The sequence below is a fragment of the Eurosta solidaginis genome, chromosome 3 (assembly GCF_040869045.1).
Source record: "Eurosta solidaginis isolate ZX-2024a chromosome 3, ASM4086904v1, whole genome shotgun sequence".
Lineage (NCBI taxonomy): Eukaryota > Metazoa > Arthropoda > Insecta > Diptera > Tephritidae > Eurosta > Eurosta solidaginis.
The window spans coordinates 169,139,580-169,159,850 of record NC_090321.1 but is presented as its reverse complement, the minus strand read 5'-3'; the positions used below and the strand labels follow the sequence as shown (position 1 = coordinate 169,159,850).

Here is a 20,271-nt window from a genome sequence, read left to right as displayed (position 1 = left end):
TACTAACTTTGTTGTTGTTGTTGTAGCAGTGCTTCGCCCCATCCAATAGACGCGACCGATCACACATTGTCATCAATATCCTCTAAGGGGAGTCCAAGGAAACTTGCAGTTTCAATAGGGGGGCCATAGTGAGAGAGGTGTTAGAGGCGTTGGTTCCACATTACAATTTAATAGATGGTTGGTGTCATGTGGGGTCAAATTGCAAGCAGGACATACATTATGTATGTCGGTATTGATTCTGAATACGTAAGAGTTTAACCTGTAACAGTTAAGTTGAGCTAGAGTGACGCGCGTTTCTCTTCTGCAAATTCTGGGTATTTTTCTTTAAGAACTGGATTCGCCAGGAAATTCCTGGCATAGAGGGCCGACGCCTGGTTGTGGATATCAATGAGTACCTGCTTGTGCTTTTTTGCTTCATACGGCTGTGTTCTCAGGTGCCGTATTTCCTCATAATGCTTACGAAGATGACCTCTTAAGTCCCTGGGAGGTATGGCCTCATCAATCAGATGTCTGTTGGAATGCCCAAGTTTCTGGGTATTCAACAGAAACTGTTCAGCATTTCATTTATCTTCCTAATGGGGAGTACTCTCGCCTCATTGTGTAGGTGGTGTTCTGGGGACATAAGAAGACAGCCCGTAGCGGTTATAAGAGCAGTGTTTTGGCAGGCCTGTATTTTCTTCCAGTGTATAACCTTTTGTTTAAGCGACCAAATCGGGGACGCGTAGCATGCAATCGCCCGGCCAATTGCTTTATAAGTGGTAATGAGCGCTCCTTTGTCTTTACCCAAGTGCTGCCGGTAAGAGATTTAATGATTTTATTGCGGCTCTGGACGTACTTTAACTCTCAAAAGTTCTAATATTTAATTAAAGATATGAAGGCATGAATACTATTTGAAGAAGATTCCAACCAGATTCTGGTAGAGCATTTGTTCACTGAACTGCTATGAACAACGCTTGGCCTCGTGGTTATCTTGCACTTAGTCGAGTTTATTGACATTGGCAATTAGCACCAACTTTCGACTTTTCTGGCATATTAGCAAAATGCTGCCATGTTGAAGAAGAAAGTAAGAACTTGTAGAATTTTATACATTATCTGCTCAACGCTTAAGGAATAGCACAAAAGAGCAGTTAGTTGATATTTTGAACTAATGGTAAAGAGACGTGGATTAAAAATATTTCAAGAATAAAAAAGCAAAGAAGTAGCAAAATTTCTGTAACTTTCAAAGTGTGTATGAGATGGCTTTACAACAAACAATTGCTTTTTACATAGGAACATTGAATTTGCTTTTGTCCTCTCACATTTGTGCTGGCTCATTATTTTTTCCTACTAACTCTGCATTTGGTGTGAGTAAGTTTTGAAATCATTCGAGAAAATAATACCAAATAAATAATTCCTATAGATTTTCGCCGCTATTGCAGTGCCTTTGGAGTTACCGCATCGTAACGTTTTCCTTTCGTATAATTTCGAAGCAAATTACAATTACCCATTTACTTGGGATGTTCCGCCGATAGCTGTTAGTATAACTTCTGTTTGCATTTATTACAGTATGAAATATTTTTAATCTTCAGTTAGGTATTGAAGAAGATGATATATTCAGTCAAACCGAGGCTGCACGACAAATGTCCCCGGCGGGTGGTTGCTCTAACTGCACTCTTTCATTTAAAACTACAACAAGAACAACGTCTGACTGGAATGCGACAAAAGTTGGTGAAGCACCAACTCAACGTCATCGAAAGCGTAAAAGCGTCATAAGCTCGTTGTTAACACGGACACATTTCTACCACATAATCAGAGATAAGTTTGAAAGGTGAATAACACGCAAGTATGTATTTAGATCTAAGATATAGTCGGCTTCCTACTGCAACCGGTTCTATATAGCGGAGCGACTCGGAGTTTTTTCCGACCCCGGCCTGAAACATCGGTATGGCCACATTTAAAACCCTCATTTGCGAGTGTCGATTGCTCTAGATATTCGACCGTTGAGCGATCATCGATTATCTTTATAACGGATAATAATTATGTTATATACATATGTACATCGAAAAGTTGCAAAGTTTATTTCGAATAAGCTTCCTGTTTAAAATGGTTCAAAGGTTTAGCGATTAATTTGCATAGTAAAAAAATTTAATTAAAAAGATGGAATCGACAAATATGTCGCATCCCTCCTACAAATTGTCACCCTCGGAGCGGAACTGCCCCATACGCTCTTGCTTCGGAAGAAGTTGAACCTAATACCATAAAAGGAGTGGGTTTGCTGTGTTCGCCAGAAACCAATTTATTTCGGACGAATCCGAGCATTCTTCTATCCCCTTGATCGTCCCCTAGTTTGGGCCTTAGCATCCACACTACCTTCTGGCTGCACTGGTGCTCAGCAATCCACAAGTACCCTTTGTTGCTTGCGCCCAACACAGCCTCCATCTAACGGGAATCCAGGGAAACTGGCTATTTGAACAAAGGCGTACCATAGGGAGATTGGTGTTAAGAGGGGTAGGTTCCGCATTAGAATTGAAAATATGGTTGATGTCATGTGGGGACACATCGCATGCAGGACATACATTACGCATGTCGGGGTTGATTCTGGACAAGTAAGAGTTTAACCTGTTTCAGTATCCAGAACAAACTTGGGCCACGGTGACTCGTGTTGTTGTTGTAGCAGTGCTTCGCCCCATCCAATAGGTGCGGCCGAACACAAATTGTCATCAATATCCTCTAACGGGAGTCCAAGGAAACTTGCCGTTTCAACAGGGGTGGACCATAATGCTAGGGGTGTTAGAGGCTTGGTTCCACATTACAATTAAAGAGATGGTTTGTGTCATGGGGGGACATATTGTAAGCGGGGCATACACTTTCTCTCCCTCTTGGAGCGGGGCTAGATCGAGCAATTGTTTGCTTTCCAAGGCAGTCGGTTATATGTACCGGAGCGACCCGGTATTTTTCCCGGTCAATGGCTGCCATTTCAGTGTAGTGTTGCGTCCCTCCCACAAATTGTCAACCTCCAAGCAGATCGTAGCAACGGTGCTGCACCATATTCTCCTGCTCCAGGAAGGTATCGAAACCGATCCGGCGCCAGTACCTGATCCCGGTCCAGAGAAATGGTTTTGCTGCCTTCGCCAGAAAAGAATATTTTTAGGACGGTCACACTCTTGCCAGTTTGTCACGTGTTACATCGCACGGGCTAGATCCCTAAATCCGTCGACCACGTAATTTTTACAAATACTGTGTGGCACCTTGCTGATCACGCCCAAGGGCAACCCGTAGTCTGTCGTTCGGATATCACTGAGGACCTGTATTTGTTTTTTTGCTTCCTACGGCTGTGCTCTCAGGTGCCGTATTTTCTCATAATGCTTACGGAGATGACCTCTTCATACTGATGTCTGTTGGTGTAGGGTTCTTATTATTATACTCAGTTGAGCAGAGCTCAAAGAGTATATTAACTTTGATTGGATAACGGTTGGTTGTACAGGTATAAAGGAATCGAGATAGATAATGAAAATCATCAGGATCGAAAAAAAATTTGATTGAGCCATGTCCGTCCGTCTGTCCGTCCGTTAACAAGATAACTTGAGTAAATTTTGAGGTATCTTGATGAAATTTGGTATGTAGGTTCCCGAGCACTCATCTCAGATCGCTATTTAAAATGAACAATATCGGACTATAACCACGCCCACTTTTTCGATATCGAAAATTTCGAAAAACCGAAAAAGTGCGATAATTCATTACCAATGACGAATAAAGCGATGAAACTTGGTAGGTGAGTTGAACTTATGACGCAGAATAGAAAATTTGTAAAATTTTGGACAAAGGGCGTGGCACCGCCCACTTTTAAAAGAAGGTAATTTAAAACTTTTGCAAGCTGTAATTTGGCAGTCGTTGAAGATATCATAATGAAATTTGGCAGGAACGTTACTCATATTACTATATGCATGCTTAATAAAAATTAGCAAAATCACCACACCCACTTTAAAAAAAAATTTTTTTTAAAGTCAAATTTTAACAAAAAATTGAATATCTTTACAGTATATAAGTAAATTATGTCAACAGTCAACTCCAGTAATGATATGGTGCAACAAAATGCAAAAATAAAAGAAAATTTCAAAATGGGCGTGGTTCCGCCCTTTTTCATTTAATTTGTCTAGGATACTTTTAATGCCATAAGTCGAACAAAAATTTACCAATCCTTGTGAAATTTGGCAGGGGCTTAGATTCTGGGACGATAACTTATTTCTGTGAAAAAGGGCGAAATCGGTTGAAGCCACGCCCAGTTTTTATACACAGTCGACCGTCTGTCCTTCCGCTCGGCCGTTAACACGATAACTTGAGCAAAAATCGATATATCTTTACTAAACTCAGTTCACGTACTTATCTGAACTCCCTTTGGTATAAAAAATGGCCGAAATCGGACTATGACCACGCCCACTTTTTCGATATCGAAAATTACGAAAAACGAAAAAAATGCCATAATTCTATACCAAATACGAAAAAAGGGATGAAACATGGTATTTGGATTCGTTTATTGACGCAAAATATAACTTTAGAAAAAAACTTTGTAAAATGGGTGTGACACCTACCATATTAAGTAGAATGAAATGAAAAACTTCTGCAGGGCGAAATAAAAAACCCTTGAAATCTTGGCAGGAATACTGTTCGTGGTATTATATATATAAATAAATTAGCGGTATCCAATAGATGATGTTCTGGGTCAATCTGGTCCACATTTTGGTCGATATCTGGAAAACGCCTTCACATATACAACTACCACCACTCCCTTTTAAAAGCCTCATTAATACCTTTAATTTGATACCCATATCGTACAAACATATCTAGAGTCACCCCTGGTCCACCTTTATGGCGATATCTCGAAAAGGCGTCCACCTATAGAACTAAGCCCAACGCCCTTTGGAAATACTCATTAACACCTTTCGTTTGATATCCATATTGTACAAACGCATTCTAGAGTCACCCCTGGTCCACCTTTATGGCGATATCTGGAAAAGGCGTTCACCTATAGAACTAAGGCCCACTCCCTTTTAAAATGCTCATTAACCCCTTTCATTTGATACCCATATCGTACAAACAAATTCTAGGGTCACCCCTGGTCCACCTTTATGGCGATATCTCGAAACAGCGTCCACCTATGGAACTAAGGATCACTTCCTTTTAAAATACTCATTAACACCTTTCATTTGATACCCATATCGCATAAACAAATTCTAGAGTCACCCTGGTCCACTTTTATGCCGATATCTCGAAAAGGCGACCACCTATACAACTACCACCACTCCCTTTTAAAACCGTCATTAATACCTTTAGTTTGAAACCCATACTGTACAAACGCATTCTAGAGTCACCCCTGGTCCATCTTTATGGCGATATCTCGAAAAGGCGTCCACCTATAGAACTAAGGCCCACTCCCTTTTAAAATACTCATTAACACCTTTCGTTTGATACCCATATTGTACAAACGCATTCTAGAGTCACCCTTGGTCCACCTTTATGCCAATATCTCCAAAAAGGCGACCACCTATACAACTACCACCACTCCCTTTTAAAACCCTCATTAATACCTTTAATTTGATACCCATATCGTACAAACATATTCTAGAGTCACCCCTGGTCCACCTTTATGGCGATATCTCGAAAAGCCGTCCACCTATAGAACTAAGGCCCACGCCCTTTTAAAATACTCATTAACACCTTTCATTTGATACCCATATTGTACAAACGCATTCTAGAGTCACCCTTGGTCCACCTTTATACCAATATCTCGAAAAGGCGACCACCTATACAACTACCACCACTCCCTTTTAAAACCGTCATTAATACCTTTAATTTGATACCCATACTGTACAAACGCATTCTAGAGTCACCCCTGGTCCACCTTTAAGGCGATATCTCGAAAAGGCGTCCACCTATAGAACTAAGGCCCACTCCCTTTTAAAATACTCATTAACACCTTTCGTTTGATACCCATATTGTACAAACGCATTCTAGAGTCACCCTTGGTCCACCTTTATGCCAATATCTCGAAAAGGCGACCACCTATACAACTACCATCACTCCCTTTTAAAACCCTCATTAATACCTTTAATTTGATACCCATATCGTACAAACACATTCTAGAGTCACCCCTGATCCACCTTTATGGCTTTATCCCTAAATGGCGTTCACCTATAGAACTATGGCCCACTCCCTCTTAAAATACTCTTTAATACCTTTCATTTGATACACATGTCATACAAACACATTCCAGGGTTACCCTCGGTTCATTTTCCTACATGGTTATTTTCCCTTATGGTGCCACCATAGCTCTCAACTGAGTATGAAATGTTCGGTTACACCCGAACTTAACCTTTCTTACTTGTTTTTATTTAATTTTGTTTTTTAGTTGCTTGCGCCCAACACAGCCTCCATCTAACGGGAATCCAGGGAAACTGGCTATTTGAACAGGGGCGTACCATAGGGTGATTGGTGTTAAGAGGGGTAGGTTCCGCATTACAATTGAAAATATGGTTGATGTGATGTGGGGACACATCGCATGCAGGACATACATTACGCATGTCGGGGTTGATTCTGGACAAGTAAGAGTTTAACCTGTTTCAGTATCCAGAACGAACTTGGGCCACGGTGACTCGTGTTGTTGTTGTAGCAGTGCTTCGCCCCATCCAATAGGTGCGGCCGAACACAAATTGTCATCAATATCCTCTAACGGGAGTCCAAGGAAACTTGCCGTTTCAACAGGGGTGGACCATAATGCTAGGGGTGTTAGAGGCGTTGGTTCCACATTACAATTAAAGAGATGGTTTGTGTCATGGGGGGACATATTGTAAGCGGGGCATACACTTTCTCTCCCTCTTGGAGCGGGGCTAGATCGAGCAATTGTTTGCTTTCCAAGGGAGTCGGTTATATGTACCGGAGCGACCCGGTATTTTTCCCGGTCAATGGCTGCCATTTCAGTGCAGTGTTGCGTCCCTCCCACAAATTGTCAACCTCCAAGCAGATCGTAGCAACGGTGCTGCACCATATTCTCCTGCTCCAGGAAGGTATCGAAACCGATCCGGGGCCAGTAGCTGATCCCGGTCCAGAGAAATGGTTTTGCTGCCTTTGCCAGAAAAGAATATTTTTAGAACGGTCACACTCTTGCCAGTTTGTCACGTGTTACATCGCACGGGCTAGATCCCTAAATCCGTCGACCACGTAATTTTTACAAATATTGTGTGGCACCTTGCTGATCACGCCCAAGGGCAACCCGTAGTCTGTCGTTCGGATATCACTGAGGACCTGTATTTGTTTTTTTGCTTCCTACGGCTGTGCTCTCAGGTGCCGTATTTTCTCATAATGCTTACGGAGTTGACCTCTTCATACTGATGTCTGTTGGTGTAGGGTTCTTATTATTATACTCAGTTGAGCAGAGCTCACAGAGTATATTAACTTTGATTGGATAACGGTTGGTTGTACAGGTATAAAGGAATAGAGATAGATATAGACTTCCATATATGAAAATCATCAGGATCGAAAAAAAATTTGATTGAGCCATGTCCGTCTGTCCGTCCGTCCGTCCGCCCGTTAACACGATAACTTGAGTAAATTTTGAGGTATCTTGATGAAATTTGGTATGTAGGTTCCTGAGCACTCATCTCAGATCGCTATTTAAAATTAACAATATCGGACTATAACCACGCCCACTTTTTCGATATCGAAAATTTCGAAAAACCGAAAAAGTGCGATAATTCATTACCAAAGACGAATAAAGCGATGAAACTTGGTAGGTAAGTTGAACTTATGACGCAGAATAGAAAATTAGTAAAATTTTGGACAAAGGGCGTGGCACCGCCCACTTTTAAAAGAAGGTAATTTAAAAGTTTTGCAAGCTGTAATTTGGCAGTCGTTGAAGATATCATGAAATTTGGCAGGAACGTTACTCATATTACTATATGCATGCTTAATAAAAATTAGCAAAATCACCACGCCCACTTTAAAAAAAATTTTTTTTTAAAGTCAAATTTTAACAAAAAATTTAATATCTTTACAGTATATAAGTAAATTATGTCAACAGTCATCTCCAGTAATGATATGGTGCAACAAAATGCAAAAATAAAATAAAATTTCAAAATGGGCGTGGCTCCGCCCTCTTTCATTTAATTTGTCTAGGATACTTTTAATGCCATAAGTCGAACAAAAATTTACCAATCCTTGTGAAATTTGGTAGGGGCTTAGATTCTGGGACGATAACTTATTTCTGTGAAAAAGGGCGAAATCGGTTGAAGCCACGCCCAGTTTTTATACACAGTCGACCGTCTGTCCTTCCGCTCGGCCGGTAACACGCTAACTTGAGCAAAAATCGATATATCTTTACTAAACTCAGTTCACGTACTTATCTGAACTCACTTTGGTATAAAAAATGGCCGAAATCGGACTATGACCACGCCCCCTTTTTCGATATCGAAAATTACGAAAAACGAAAAAAATGCCATAATTCTATACCAAATACGAAAAAAGGGATGAAACATGGTATTTGGATTCGTTTATTCACGCAAAATATAACTTTAGAAAAAAACTTTGTAAAATGGGTGTGACACCTACCATATTAAGTAGAATGAAATGAAAAACTTCTGCAGGGCGAAATAAAAAACCCTTGAAATCTTGGCAGGAATACTGTTCGTGGTATTATATATATAAAGAAATTAGAGGTATCCAATAGATGATGTTCTGGGTCAATCTGGTCCACATTTTGGTCGATATCTGGAAAACGACTTCACATATACAACTACCACCACTCCTTTTAAAAGCCTCATTAACACCTTTCATTTGATACCCATATCGTACAAACAAATTCTAGGGTCACCCCTGGTCCACCTTTATGGCGATATCTCGAAATGGCGTCCACCTATAGAACTATGGCCCACTCCCTCTTAAAATACTCTTTAATACCTTTCATTTGATACACATGTCATACAAACACATTCCAGGGTTACCCTCGGTTCATTTTCCTACATGGTTATTTTCCCGTATGGTGCCACAGCTCTCAACTGAGTATGAAATATTCGGTTACACCCGAACTTAACCTTCCTTAAAAATAAAATAAATGTAAGGCGCGATAACCTCCGAAGAGATCTAAGGCCGAGCTTCTCTTCCAATTTGCGTCGTGCTCCTCTTGATTTTCCCTACAAATTGGCCGGACGGGACCTACATGTTTTATGCCGACTCCGAACGGCATCTGCAAGGCAGATGAGTTTTCACTGAGAGCTTTTCATGACAGAAAATACACCCGGAGCGCTTGCCAAACACTGCCGAGGGGCAAACCCGCTTAGAAAAATTTTCTTCTAATTGAAAAACCTTATTTCTAAAATTGTGAAGTTGCTTTGCCCGGGAGTTGAACCCAGGGCATACGGTGTGATAGGCGGAGCACGCTACCATCACACCACGGTGGCCGCCGACTTCCTTACTTGTTTTTATTTAACTTTGTTTTTTAGTTACTTTGAACTTTGTAATTTTAAAATGTTTTATCAATATTTTAATTTTCAATATTGATTTTTCAATTTTCAAAAATTTTGCAGTATGGTGTAAACTTTAAAAAGATATTGACGCATACATTTAGGCGTATTATTTATTGAATAAAAGTTTCCTTATATATAAAATTAAAAGTGGTTTCAATCACCACACTGGCGATCCTGCCAGGAGCTAATAATTAAATAAAATAAAGGACGTGTGGCACTCGGGGACTGCCGCGGTAAAGCTATTGCATATTATCAACTTATGCAATTATAATATTTATGCAACATTTTGTTTTCTTTGATATTAATTCAAGTTACACTTTTTAAGCGTGGTGACCGATAAGAAAACAAATTTTTTACTTTTATTGAATAAATGAGAAGTTAATATTGGTTAAAAAAATTTTATTATTATCTTACAAGATGTGTACATACATACGTTATTCAGGAATATTTATAATTGAAATTATAGGTTTATGGTAACTGAAATAGGAAACATACGTTTGAGTCTTGATATCCTCTAAATATCTTGAAAATACCGCGTCAATGGTGGTCCCATATTTTGTCGTGGATTCTTTTGGATCATTATTTATTTTCAAATTGAATTTTTCAAAAAGAAAACTTATCAAGCGCTCTGATTTTTTATCACCGAAATTGATGTTGAAATCGCCGGCCAAGATAACTAATGAAACTTTAACTTTCACTTTAACTTTAGCTTTATTTTTAAATTTAACTTTAACTTTCACTTTAACTTTATTTTTAACTTTAACTTTCACTTTAACTTTAACATTCACTTTAACTTTAATTTTAACCTTAACTTTAACTTTAACTTTGACTTTAACTTTAACTTTATTTTTAACTTTAACTTTGACTTTAACTTTCACTTTAACTTTAACATTCACTTTAACTTTAACTTTAACTCTAACTTTAACTTTAATTTTAACTTTAACTTTAACTTTATTTTTAACTTTAACTTTGACTTTAACTTTCACTTTAACTTTAACATTCACTTTAACTTTAACTTTAACTCTAACTTTAACTTTAATTTTAACTTTAACTTTAACTTTAACTTTAACTTTAACTTTAACTCTAACTTTAACTTTAACTTTAATTTTAACTTTTACTTTAACTTTAACTTTAATTTTAACTTTAACTTTAACTTTAACTTTAACTTTAACTTTAACTCTAACTTGAACTTTAACTTTAACTTCCACTTTAACTTTAACTTTGAGTTTAACTTTAACTTTATGATAGAGATCAAATTTTATGAATTTGGCCTGTTGCTAACACCGAACCTTTTCGAACCTTTTTTGACAAATATCCGTTACGGTTTTTTTGATTTAATCGCCAAGCCCGCGATAAAATCTATGCAATAGCTTAAAAAAAAACATTTCTAGTGTGTGCGATAAATTAACAAATCAGGCTTTTAAAGTCGTTGTGGCAGCACCCAAAGATCCAACCTTGGGGCCGTTGCAGTGCAGTTAAACTTTATAATAGATACAAAACAAGATAATAAGATACAAAAACATACGTGACAAGAACGAACAATACCAATACCAGTGCGATATTTGTTAAAAAAATTTTAAAACAAAATCGGTTTTAAATAGACATAAACTATATCATAGCGGCGAAAAGGCCAATAAATGTGATCTTTGTGATAAGCGATTTATACATGCTGCGTATTTAAGCCAGCATATGCGTACTCATACTAGTGAAAAACCATATAAATGCAAATACAAACGGTGCTTTGCTACAACAAGTGCACTGAATCCGCATTTACGTCTACATCTGGGTGATAATATACGCAGATGTAAGTTTTGTCCCTTGGCTTTTCGTTTGACTTCGGAGCTACGGTTACACTCAACTACGCATAAAGATGAAGATCCAGAGACGCGTGTGCGAAATACGGCAGCTTTAAGGGAAGAAGAGGTTAAATTGAAAGTATATAGCACAAAAATATGATTTATAAACCTTGAATACTACATGAAGTAAATAAAGAGATTGTTTAGCTGAAGTATTGCGAGATATTGAGGAATTAAAGCCAGAAGATAAGGAATTGGAAGATTTATTTGACAGTTATTTCGATTCAGGAAAAACGACTATTAAGCGAAAGTGTAACATCAGCAAATTCCACTGTGAAATTATCAACAGCCAACACAATTTAAAAGTACTAAAGTGAGTCAAAACATTATCATCTAACCAATTTCAAACAATTGCTACCGTTCATCATCATCATTCATAGGCAGAACCTTCAAACGTTAAAAAAAAAAACAACAAAAGCAATTATTATCCTCGAATAACTTAAAGGAGAAGCAGCAGCAACAGCAACAACTACAAACACAACACCATCAAAAGCCATTGCATAAGTACATATAAGTTACGGCAACAAACTAAATATTCGCAAGTATTTAAATAAAAATATCATCTTTTATGTATGTATACTAAAATATAGATATAATATTAATATTATTATTATTATTATTGTAAACTCTCTTTTCATAGAATTACGAATTAATTTTACTGTTTTGTTAGTGAATTCTCTTTTCATTTAATTCATTATGTTTCGTTCACCACAACATAATTCACAAACAACTACACTTTCTTATAATCTAAATGATTCATTTATAAATATACCAAATGACACTACAACAAAATATTACAAATCAGTATGATAATTACAATCAAAATGAAATTTCAGCAACTTGAGTCAAAGTTCCACAATTTTGGACTAGTTGTCCAGAAGCGTGGTTTATACATGCTGAAACACAATTTAGTACCAAAAATATAACACAAGAGAATACCAAATATGAACACATTATAACAGCAATTTTACAAGAAGTAATAGTAACAATTTTAGATTTTATCCAAAATCCTCCCCTCACTAACAAGTTTAGTGAACTTAAAAAATTTTTAATAGAAAGACATTCACTTAGTGAAAATTCAAAACTAGACAAAATTTTAAGTGATTCAGAAATGGGTGATCGAAAGCCCTCTGAGTTTTATCGGTCATTAATTTTGTTGGCAGGTTCAAATTTTAGTGAAAATATTTTAAAGAGAACTTGGTTGAGAAAACTTCCCAAAAATTTAAATGTCATTTTGGCTAGCTCAAGTTGTGATAATATTAATGAGTTAACAAAATTAGCAGATAACATTTTTGAAGTTATGAATAAAAACGAAGTTTTCTCAGTAAATACAAATTCAGATACAAAAGCTCAAAATTCGGTTGTTGAAAATTTAGTTAAACCTACTTCTTTAATGTGTGAACATTTTCAGAAAGTTTCTTTGGAATTAGCAGAAATTAAAACAGAAGTGTATCGGGGGTAATCTAGGTTGCTTTCTAATTCTAGGAATAATTTTAGAAATTCTTTTAGGCATCGTTCTAACTCGCGTAATAATCCAAATTGGTTGTGTTACAAATTTGGAAGTAATGCCAGGAAGTGTGAACAACTGTGTTCGTATAACAAAAACAAAGATTCAGCGACGAACAACGGAAATTTAGAATTTTGGACGCGTCGCTTATTTATTTTTGATAGAGAAAACAAACAAAATTTTTTAATTGATAGTGGAGCGAAAATTTCGGTATTACCCGCGTATAAATTTCTTCATACGAAACGTTCAGACATAATTCTCACTGCAGCTAATGGCTCAACAATTGCCACTTACGGGAAAATGCTTTTAAACGTAAATTTAGGTGTAAGTCGTGAATTTCCCTTTACATTTTTGATTGCGGATATAGCCAAGCCAATAATTGGCGCTGATTTTCTTTGTAAATATGGTCTTATAGACATTAAACATAAACGTTTAGTAGATCCATTAACCAATCTCTCAGTTAATACAGTATCCTAATTTTGTGATATTTCATTACCTAAATTATTTTTGGTTGACAATAAATTTACAAAATTATTAAAAGAGTTTCCGTCACTTATTTCAGAGCCAGATTATACTAAACCTGTTAAACATACAACTGTACATCGACTTGTAACAGAAGGTAGTCTTCCATTTTCTAAGCCCAGGCGCTTAGATTCGGTAAAATACAAAGTCGCGAAATCGGAGTTTGATTTCTTAGTTAAAACAGGCATTTGTCGGCCTTCAAACTCTTCAGTAGCATCACCACTTCACCTTGTACCTAAAAAAATGATTGGCGTCCATGTTCTCGATCGTTATCACTTACCTCACATTCAGGATTTTAATATGAACCTTCGTAATAAAAATATATTTTCAAAATTAGATTTAGTTAGGGCATATCACCAAATTCCTATGGTTGAAGAAGATATTTATAAAACTGCTATTACCACTCCTTTCGGTATGTGTGAATTCATGAGAATGCCTTTCGGACTTAGAAATTCTGCACAAACCTTTTAAAGATTCATAAATGAGGTAGTAGGTGACTTAGATTTTATATATGATTACATCGACGACTTGCTTATTGCAAGTAAAGACGAAGAACAACATTTAAAAGATTTACGTATCCTTTTTCAAGGCCTTACAGAGTACGGTTTAAACATTAAACCAAGTAAATATACTTTTGGTGTACCAAGTATTGAGTTTTTGGGACATAACATTTCTGGAACAGGTATTCGACCTTCTGATGAAAAAGTATCAGCTATTCGCAATTTCGAACGTCCAAAAAAAGTTAAGCAGGCACAGAAATTTATTGGTATGGTAAATAATTATCATAGATACATTTCAAAACTAGCAGAATTTACAAACAAAATGTATGATCTAATTAACAAAGTAAGTAAGAACCGTCAAAAAACTTTGGTATGGGACGAGAATTCGAATGAAGCTTTTGAATGCATTAAAGATAAATTTGCATCTATGATATTGTTAAATCATTTTAAGCAAAGATGCTAAATTATCTTTAACAGTAAATGCATCTAATACAGCGATAGGGGGCATTATACAACAAAATTACAATAATAAAATTGAACTCATTGCATTCTTTTCTAAAAAACTTTCTCCAACTGAAATTAAATATAGTGCTTTTGATAGGGAGTTATTGGCGATTTACTTAAATATAAAACATTTTAGATATCTTTTGGAAGGACGACAATTTACAATTTATACGGACCATAAACCTTTGACTACTGCTTTAAATTCAAAAACAGAACGAAGTCCTAGACACACGAGACACTTGGAATTTATAGCACAATTTACTGATGACATACAATACATTAAAGGAGAATCCATCGTTGTTGCTTTTGAGGTTAATGCAATATATAATACAGAATATCTAAATTTAAAGTTAATTAATATTCCCATTTTAAATTTTAATATTTGGTGTGAAATTTCAGGAGAAACTCCTAGACCATTTGTACCGAGTAATTTGCGAAAAACAGTATTTGATATTTTACATAGAATATCACATCCGGGTACAAGGCTTATGTTAAAAAATATTATTGGCCTAATATGAATAAGGATATTAATATTTGGTCAATAGAGTGTCTTAATTGTCAAAAGTCTAAAGTTTATCGTCATACGAAATCCCCTGTTGTCAAAATTCAAATTCCCAAGAATAGATTTGAACACATCCATTTAGATATAGTTGGACCATTACCTATTTCAAAAGGACATCACTATATTTTAACGATTATTGAAAGATTTAACCGTTGGCCTGAGGCATATGCATTAAAAGATATTTCAGCAACTACAATTGCAAATACATTTTTTAGAGAATACATTTATCGGTTTGGAGTTCCGTTAAAGATAACAACTGATCAAGGTAGCCAATTTACATCGAAATTGTTTTCAGAGTTAACTAAATTACTTGGTAGTCACCAAATTACAACATCCGCATATCACCCTCAAGAAAATGGTATGGCTGAAAGGTTTCATAGGCAATTAAAGACTACTATAATAGCTAGAGAGGACACAAATAATTGGTATGACGAGTTACCTGTCATATTACTTGGTTTGCGATCTATTTACAAAGAAGATATTTCGGCTACACCAGCGGAAATGGTTTTCGGTCAGAATTTACATTTGCCAGGGGAACTTGGTGGGTCATCAGCTAAAAATTTCTCATCAACTGAAATTTTAAGTAATTTACGTGAACATTTTCGAAATGTTAGATCAATTTTAAGTCATCATAAAGATTCTGATAATGGAATTTACGTTCCAAAAGATCTTCAAACTTGTAAATTTGCATTTGTTCGAGTCATTAATAAACATTCATTATAACAACCATATGAAGAACCTTACAAAATTGTGGAAAAAGACCAAACATATTTTAAACTTGAAATAGATAATAATATTAGAACTATTCCTATTGATAGATTAAAACCTGTAATAATTGAAACAACAGACACAAACAATACCAAAAATTTACATAAAAAGAGTTATATTCAATTTGTCTAATGTTAAATTTTCTTGAGGGAGGAGTAATGTAGGGTTCTTATTATTTTTATTTAACTTTGTATTTTAGTTACTTTGACCTTTGTAATTTTAAAATGTTTTATTAATATTTTAATTTTCAATATTTATTTTTCAATTTTCAAGAATGTTGGAGTAAATGGTGAAAAATTTAAAAAGATATTGACGCATACATTTAGGCGTATTTTTATTGAATAAAAGTTTCTTTATATATAAAATTAAAAGTGGTTTCAATCACCACAGTTGGGATGCCCAGGTTTCTGGGTATTCAACTGGACGTAGGAGAATCTCATTGTCAAGAGATAAGGTCTATCGCCAAAAGTAATACACTGCTGTTTACTGGGACGATTTTCCGTCATCCCTTGACAAACCGGTTTCGGCGTTGTGCCATCATCAGTGCCGATTTTCGTTCTGATCTGTTGTTGTCGTTTGTCCTGTATTTATAGTTCGTAGGTACCTGCTCATGTACCTTGCCAAAATTGATGCTTGTGTATATTTAGTTATGTCTATGTGCTGTGTGTTCATTCAGAACCGAGGGTGGTTTTTACTGATCGATTTGTGTGGCTGACTGGGGCAGATAAAAATCCGTAATTTTAGTTGATTGACCTTCTTTGTGGGTTTGTTGCTTTGGTGCGTTAATTGTTTTGTGTTTATTTGTTGTTGTGTCTTTGTCTGTTGTACCTGTGTGATTACTTTGTTTCTTGTAAACAAGTTTTAAAGGCTCGAATATTGTGTCAGAAATTTTGTTTATCTGTTCGTTTATTATTCTACCGTCGAATGTTTTCTGTTTGTAGAATTCCATGTTTTCGAGTACGTTGAGACGTCGGCCTTTTGCTTGTATGTGAAGAACCCTAACTGTTTTATTGATGTTTGCTGGGGAACATTCATTCTCGACCATGTGATTCGCGAAGTATATCCAAAACCGAAGATCTCATAAAGGAAATGAAATGTCGTAGATAAGAGAGGATCCCACAGATGAATACTAAAAACAAATCAAAGTTGCTATAAAAAATGCAACAAACATAGTAGATTCTAACATGGGACATAGATTGGTCCAAATGAACCCTTCGGCTCCTCCACTGATTGCACTACCAAAAATACACTAGCTGGACACACCAATGAGGCCCAACATTAATTTTAAATCGGCACCATGTTACAAACTGTCCAAATATTTAAAAACGATATTGAAAGATACTCTGGAGCTAAGGAACGAGTTTGCAATACCTAAAACAACAGAGCTAATTGAGAAACTTGAGACCGTAGAGCTAACCAAGAACAGCAAATTGGTATCTTTTGACATAAAAGATGTATACCCATCAATAACCCTATCAGAGAATTTGGACATAGTTAGCTCAACAATAGTTCATAATACAAAAAACAAAGTGAGAAATATGCAAATCACAAATACCCTAAGAACCGCTTAACCTCAAAATTATTTTCAATTCAACAATAAAATATATATGGATAAGCAAACGGTCTTGGAATGGGAAGCCCCACATCAGCCATTCTTATGGAACTGTTCATACAAAATCTGGAAGAAAAGTACATACAGGAGCTGAAGTCCAAATTAGGCGTGTCATATTATGCTAGACACGTGGATGACATAATATGCGTTTTAACTACTAATAACGAAGAGCTTGTACTGGAGTACCTCTACAAGCAGCACGAAAATATAAAATTTACAATGGAAACCGAAAAAGATGGAGGAATCAACTATCTAGACCTCACGATAAATATTGATAAAGAAGCCAAAAGATTTAACTATGACATATATAGAAAGCCAATGGCCACCGACACAATAATTCATAATACCTCAAATCACCCCCAACAGCATAAAAATGCAGCATTAAGGCACTTGGTACATAGAATTGAAAGAACACCTCTTACACAAGAGGCATATAAAAGAGAACTTGAGGTCATATACATATAATATCGCTGCAAACAACGTATTGTCACGGATATTAGCATCACTAAGTTATACCATCACCAAGGCGATGCTAAGGGCATGCTAAGCGGTATTTACGTCAATAATCAAATCATGTATACACATATATAAGGCAGCCGAGAGATGTCACATACAGATGCATTTACTTGTACGCCTATGTGTGTGCGAGAGACTGTAAACTACAAACTCACATACATCTGAGAGACGCTGAAAAGTAGACAATTGGAAACAAGTAGAAACTATATGAGAACTATAAACACACGAAATAGTTGGTAAGTTCCATAGCGGAACGATACAGGTGGCAGTATGGGACAGCTGATTATAAACTTTTTTTATTTGTTTTGATACATCAACTTCCGGCGCAGTACGATTTTGACATTTGTCCATCGAATTTACAAAAACAAAGTACATAGAATTTTTATATATGTTTGTAGGCATATAACCAAGCTGCCACCTTGTATCGTTCCGCCATGGTAAGTTCTGGAAATAGAAGAGCCTAGATGTATGCAGCGTAAACTATAAAAGCGGCGCAAGCTAGTAAGAAGTAATTCAGTTTGATTTGAGTTGTGAAGCAGTTTCGACTAAGACGCTATCTAGCGAGCAAGAGCAGTATTATTTTGAATAGTAGAGTTTCATTTCAGCTATCAATCAGTTTGGTTATTAAGCAAGCTATTCGTTGCACAGTTTGAGTGTTATTGTGAAGTACTTTAATAAAGGCCATTTTGCATTATTACAAATTACTTACTTACTTACTTAATTGGCGCTTAACCGTCTAAACGGTTATGGCCGTCCAACTAGGCGCGCCAGTCGCTCCTTCGTTCCGCCAACCGGCGCCAATTGGTCACACCAAGGGAGTTTAAATCGTTTCCACCTGGTCCTTCCAACGGAGTGGGGGCCGCCCTCTACCTCTGCTTCCATAGGCGGGTTCCGATAGAAACACTTTCTTGGCCGGAGCATCATCTTTCATTCGCATAACATGGCCTAGCCAGCGCAGCCGCTGCGTTTTAATTCGCTTATTATTACAAATTGGAGTTATTTATTCAACAGTTTAGTGATTCGAACATAGCAGAGGATTGCAAATAAGAGGATTTGCAAGTAAAATTCGTTGCAGTATATAAAAAAGCACTAGTAGATAAGCTCAGAAGGACAAATGGAGAACCAAAAAGAAATAATGAAAAGGAAAATAATAGCTGGACGACTATGACATATACTGGAAAAGCAACATATAAATTGGCAAATTTCTTTAAAAAATACAACATTAACACAGCATTCAAAACATCGAACAATTTAGGGCGAAAACTAAGAACTAACACTAACTCAGAGGATCCGTTTAGCAGCCACGGCGTATACAAGCTTACCTGCGGATGCCAACATAGTTACATAGGACAAACAGGACGGAAAATAAGAACGAGGTTCAGAGAACATATTAGAGATTACAACAAAAAAATACGGAATCCAAACATTATACCTGAGTCTAACTTCGCGAATCACATGGTCGAGAATGAATGTTCCTCAGCAAACATCGATAAAACAGTTAGGGTTCTTCACATACAAGCAAAAGGCCGACGTCTCAACGTACTCGAAAACATGGAAATCTACAAACAGAAACATTCGACGGTAGAATAATAAATAAACAGATAAATACAATTTCTGACACAATATTCGAGCCTCTAAAACTTGTTTACAAGAAACAAAGTAATCACACAGGTACAACAGACAAACACACAACAAGAGATAAACACAAAACAATTAAAGCACCAAAGCAACAAACCCACAAAGAAGGTCGATCAACTAAAATTACGGATTTTTACCTGCCCCAGTCAGCCACACAAATCGATCAGTAAAAACCACCCTCGGTTCTGAGTGAACACACAGCACATACACATAACTAAATACACACAAGCATCAATTTTGACAATATTTGCTCATGTACCTTCGAATTATAAATGCAGGACAAACGACAACAGATCAGAACGAAAATCGGCACTGATGATGACACAACGCCGAAACTGGTTTGTCTCAAAACCAAATTTGAAAAGGGATGACGGAAAATCGTTCCAATATACATCATTTATCCACCCTGTCGGAAAATCAACAAAACAAAATAAGTAATACACTGCCTTTAGAGATTGTAGTCAAACCGATTCTGCTCTATGGGGTACAGGTGTGGTGGAAGCCACTGGACAAGATGAGCACTACCGACACATTACTTTCAGTACAACGGACGGTGGTGGTAGCTATCAGCTGCGCTCTTAGAACAACACCTTCCTTGGCGTTGAATGTCATGCTGAACATACATCCAGTAAATATTGCGGAAAAGGCGGCCGTGTCCCGGTAGTTCGCCAGGCTTCGTGATGTAAGCTAAGGGCTTTCTCACTTCGGGCACTCTAGTTTTCTTAACAGGTTCGACTTTATCCCTGACAGGACGGACTATTGTGTGCCGATGTTGTTATTTTTGTAGCGATA

At 36.7% G+C, this 20,271-nt stretch overlaps 1 protein-coding gene across 1 annotated transcript in view; it reads left to right on the top strand.

Moving 5' to 3' along the window:
* The first annotated feature begins 1,166 nt into the window (after nt 1-1,166).
* The window catches only part of LOC137244599 (uncharacterized), a 50,353-nt gene continuing 31,248 nt past the window's right edge, over nt 1,167-20,271 (top strand). Inside the window, exons 1-3 of the mRNA XM_067773818.1 lie at nt 1,167-1,343; nt 1,400-1,513; nt 1,569-1,807. Of these exons, the coding sequence (XP_067629919.1) occupies nt 1,236-1,343; nt 1,400-1,513; nt 1,569-1,807 (461 nt within the window). The 5' untranslated portion in view covers nt 1,167-1,235. The remainder of the gene's footprint in view (nt 1,344-1,399; nt 1,514-1,568; nt 1,808-20,271) is intronic.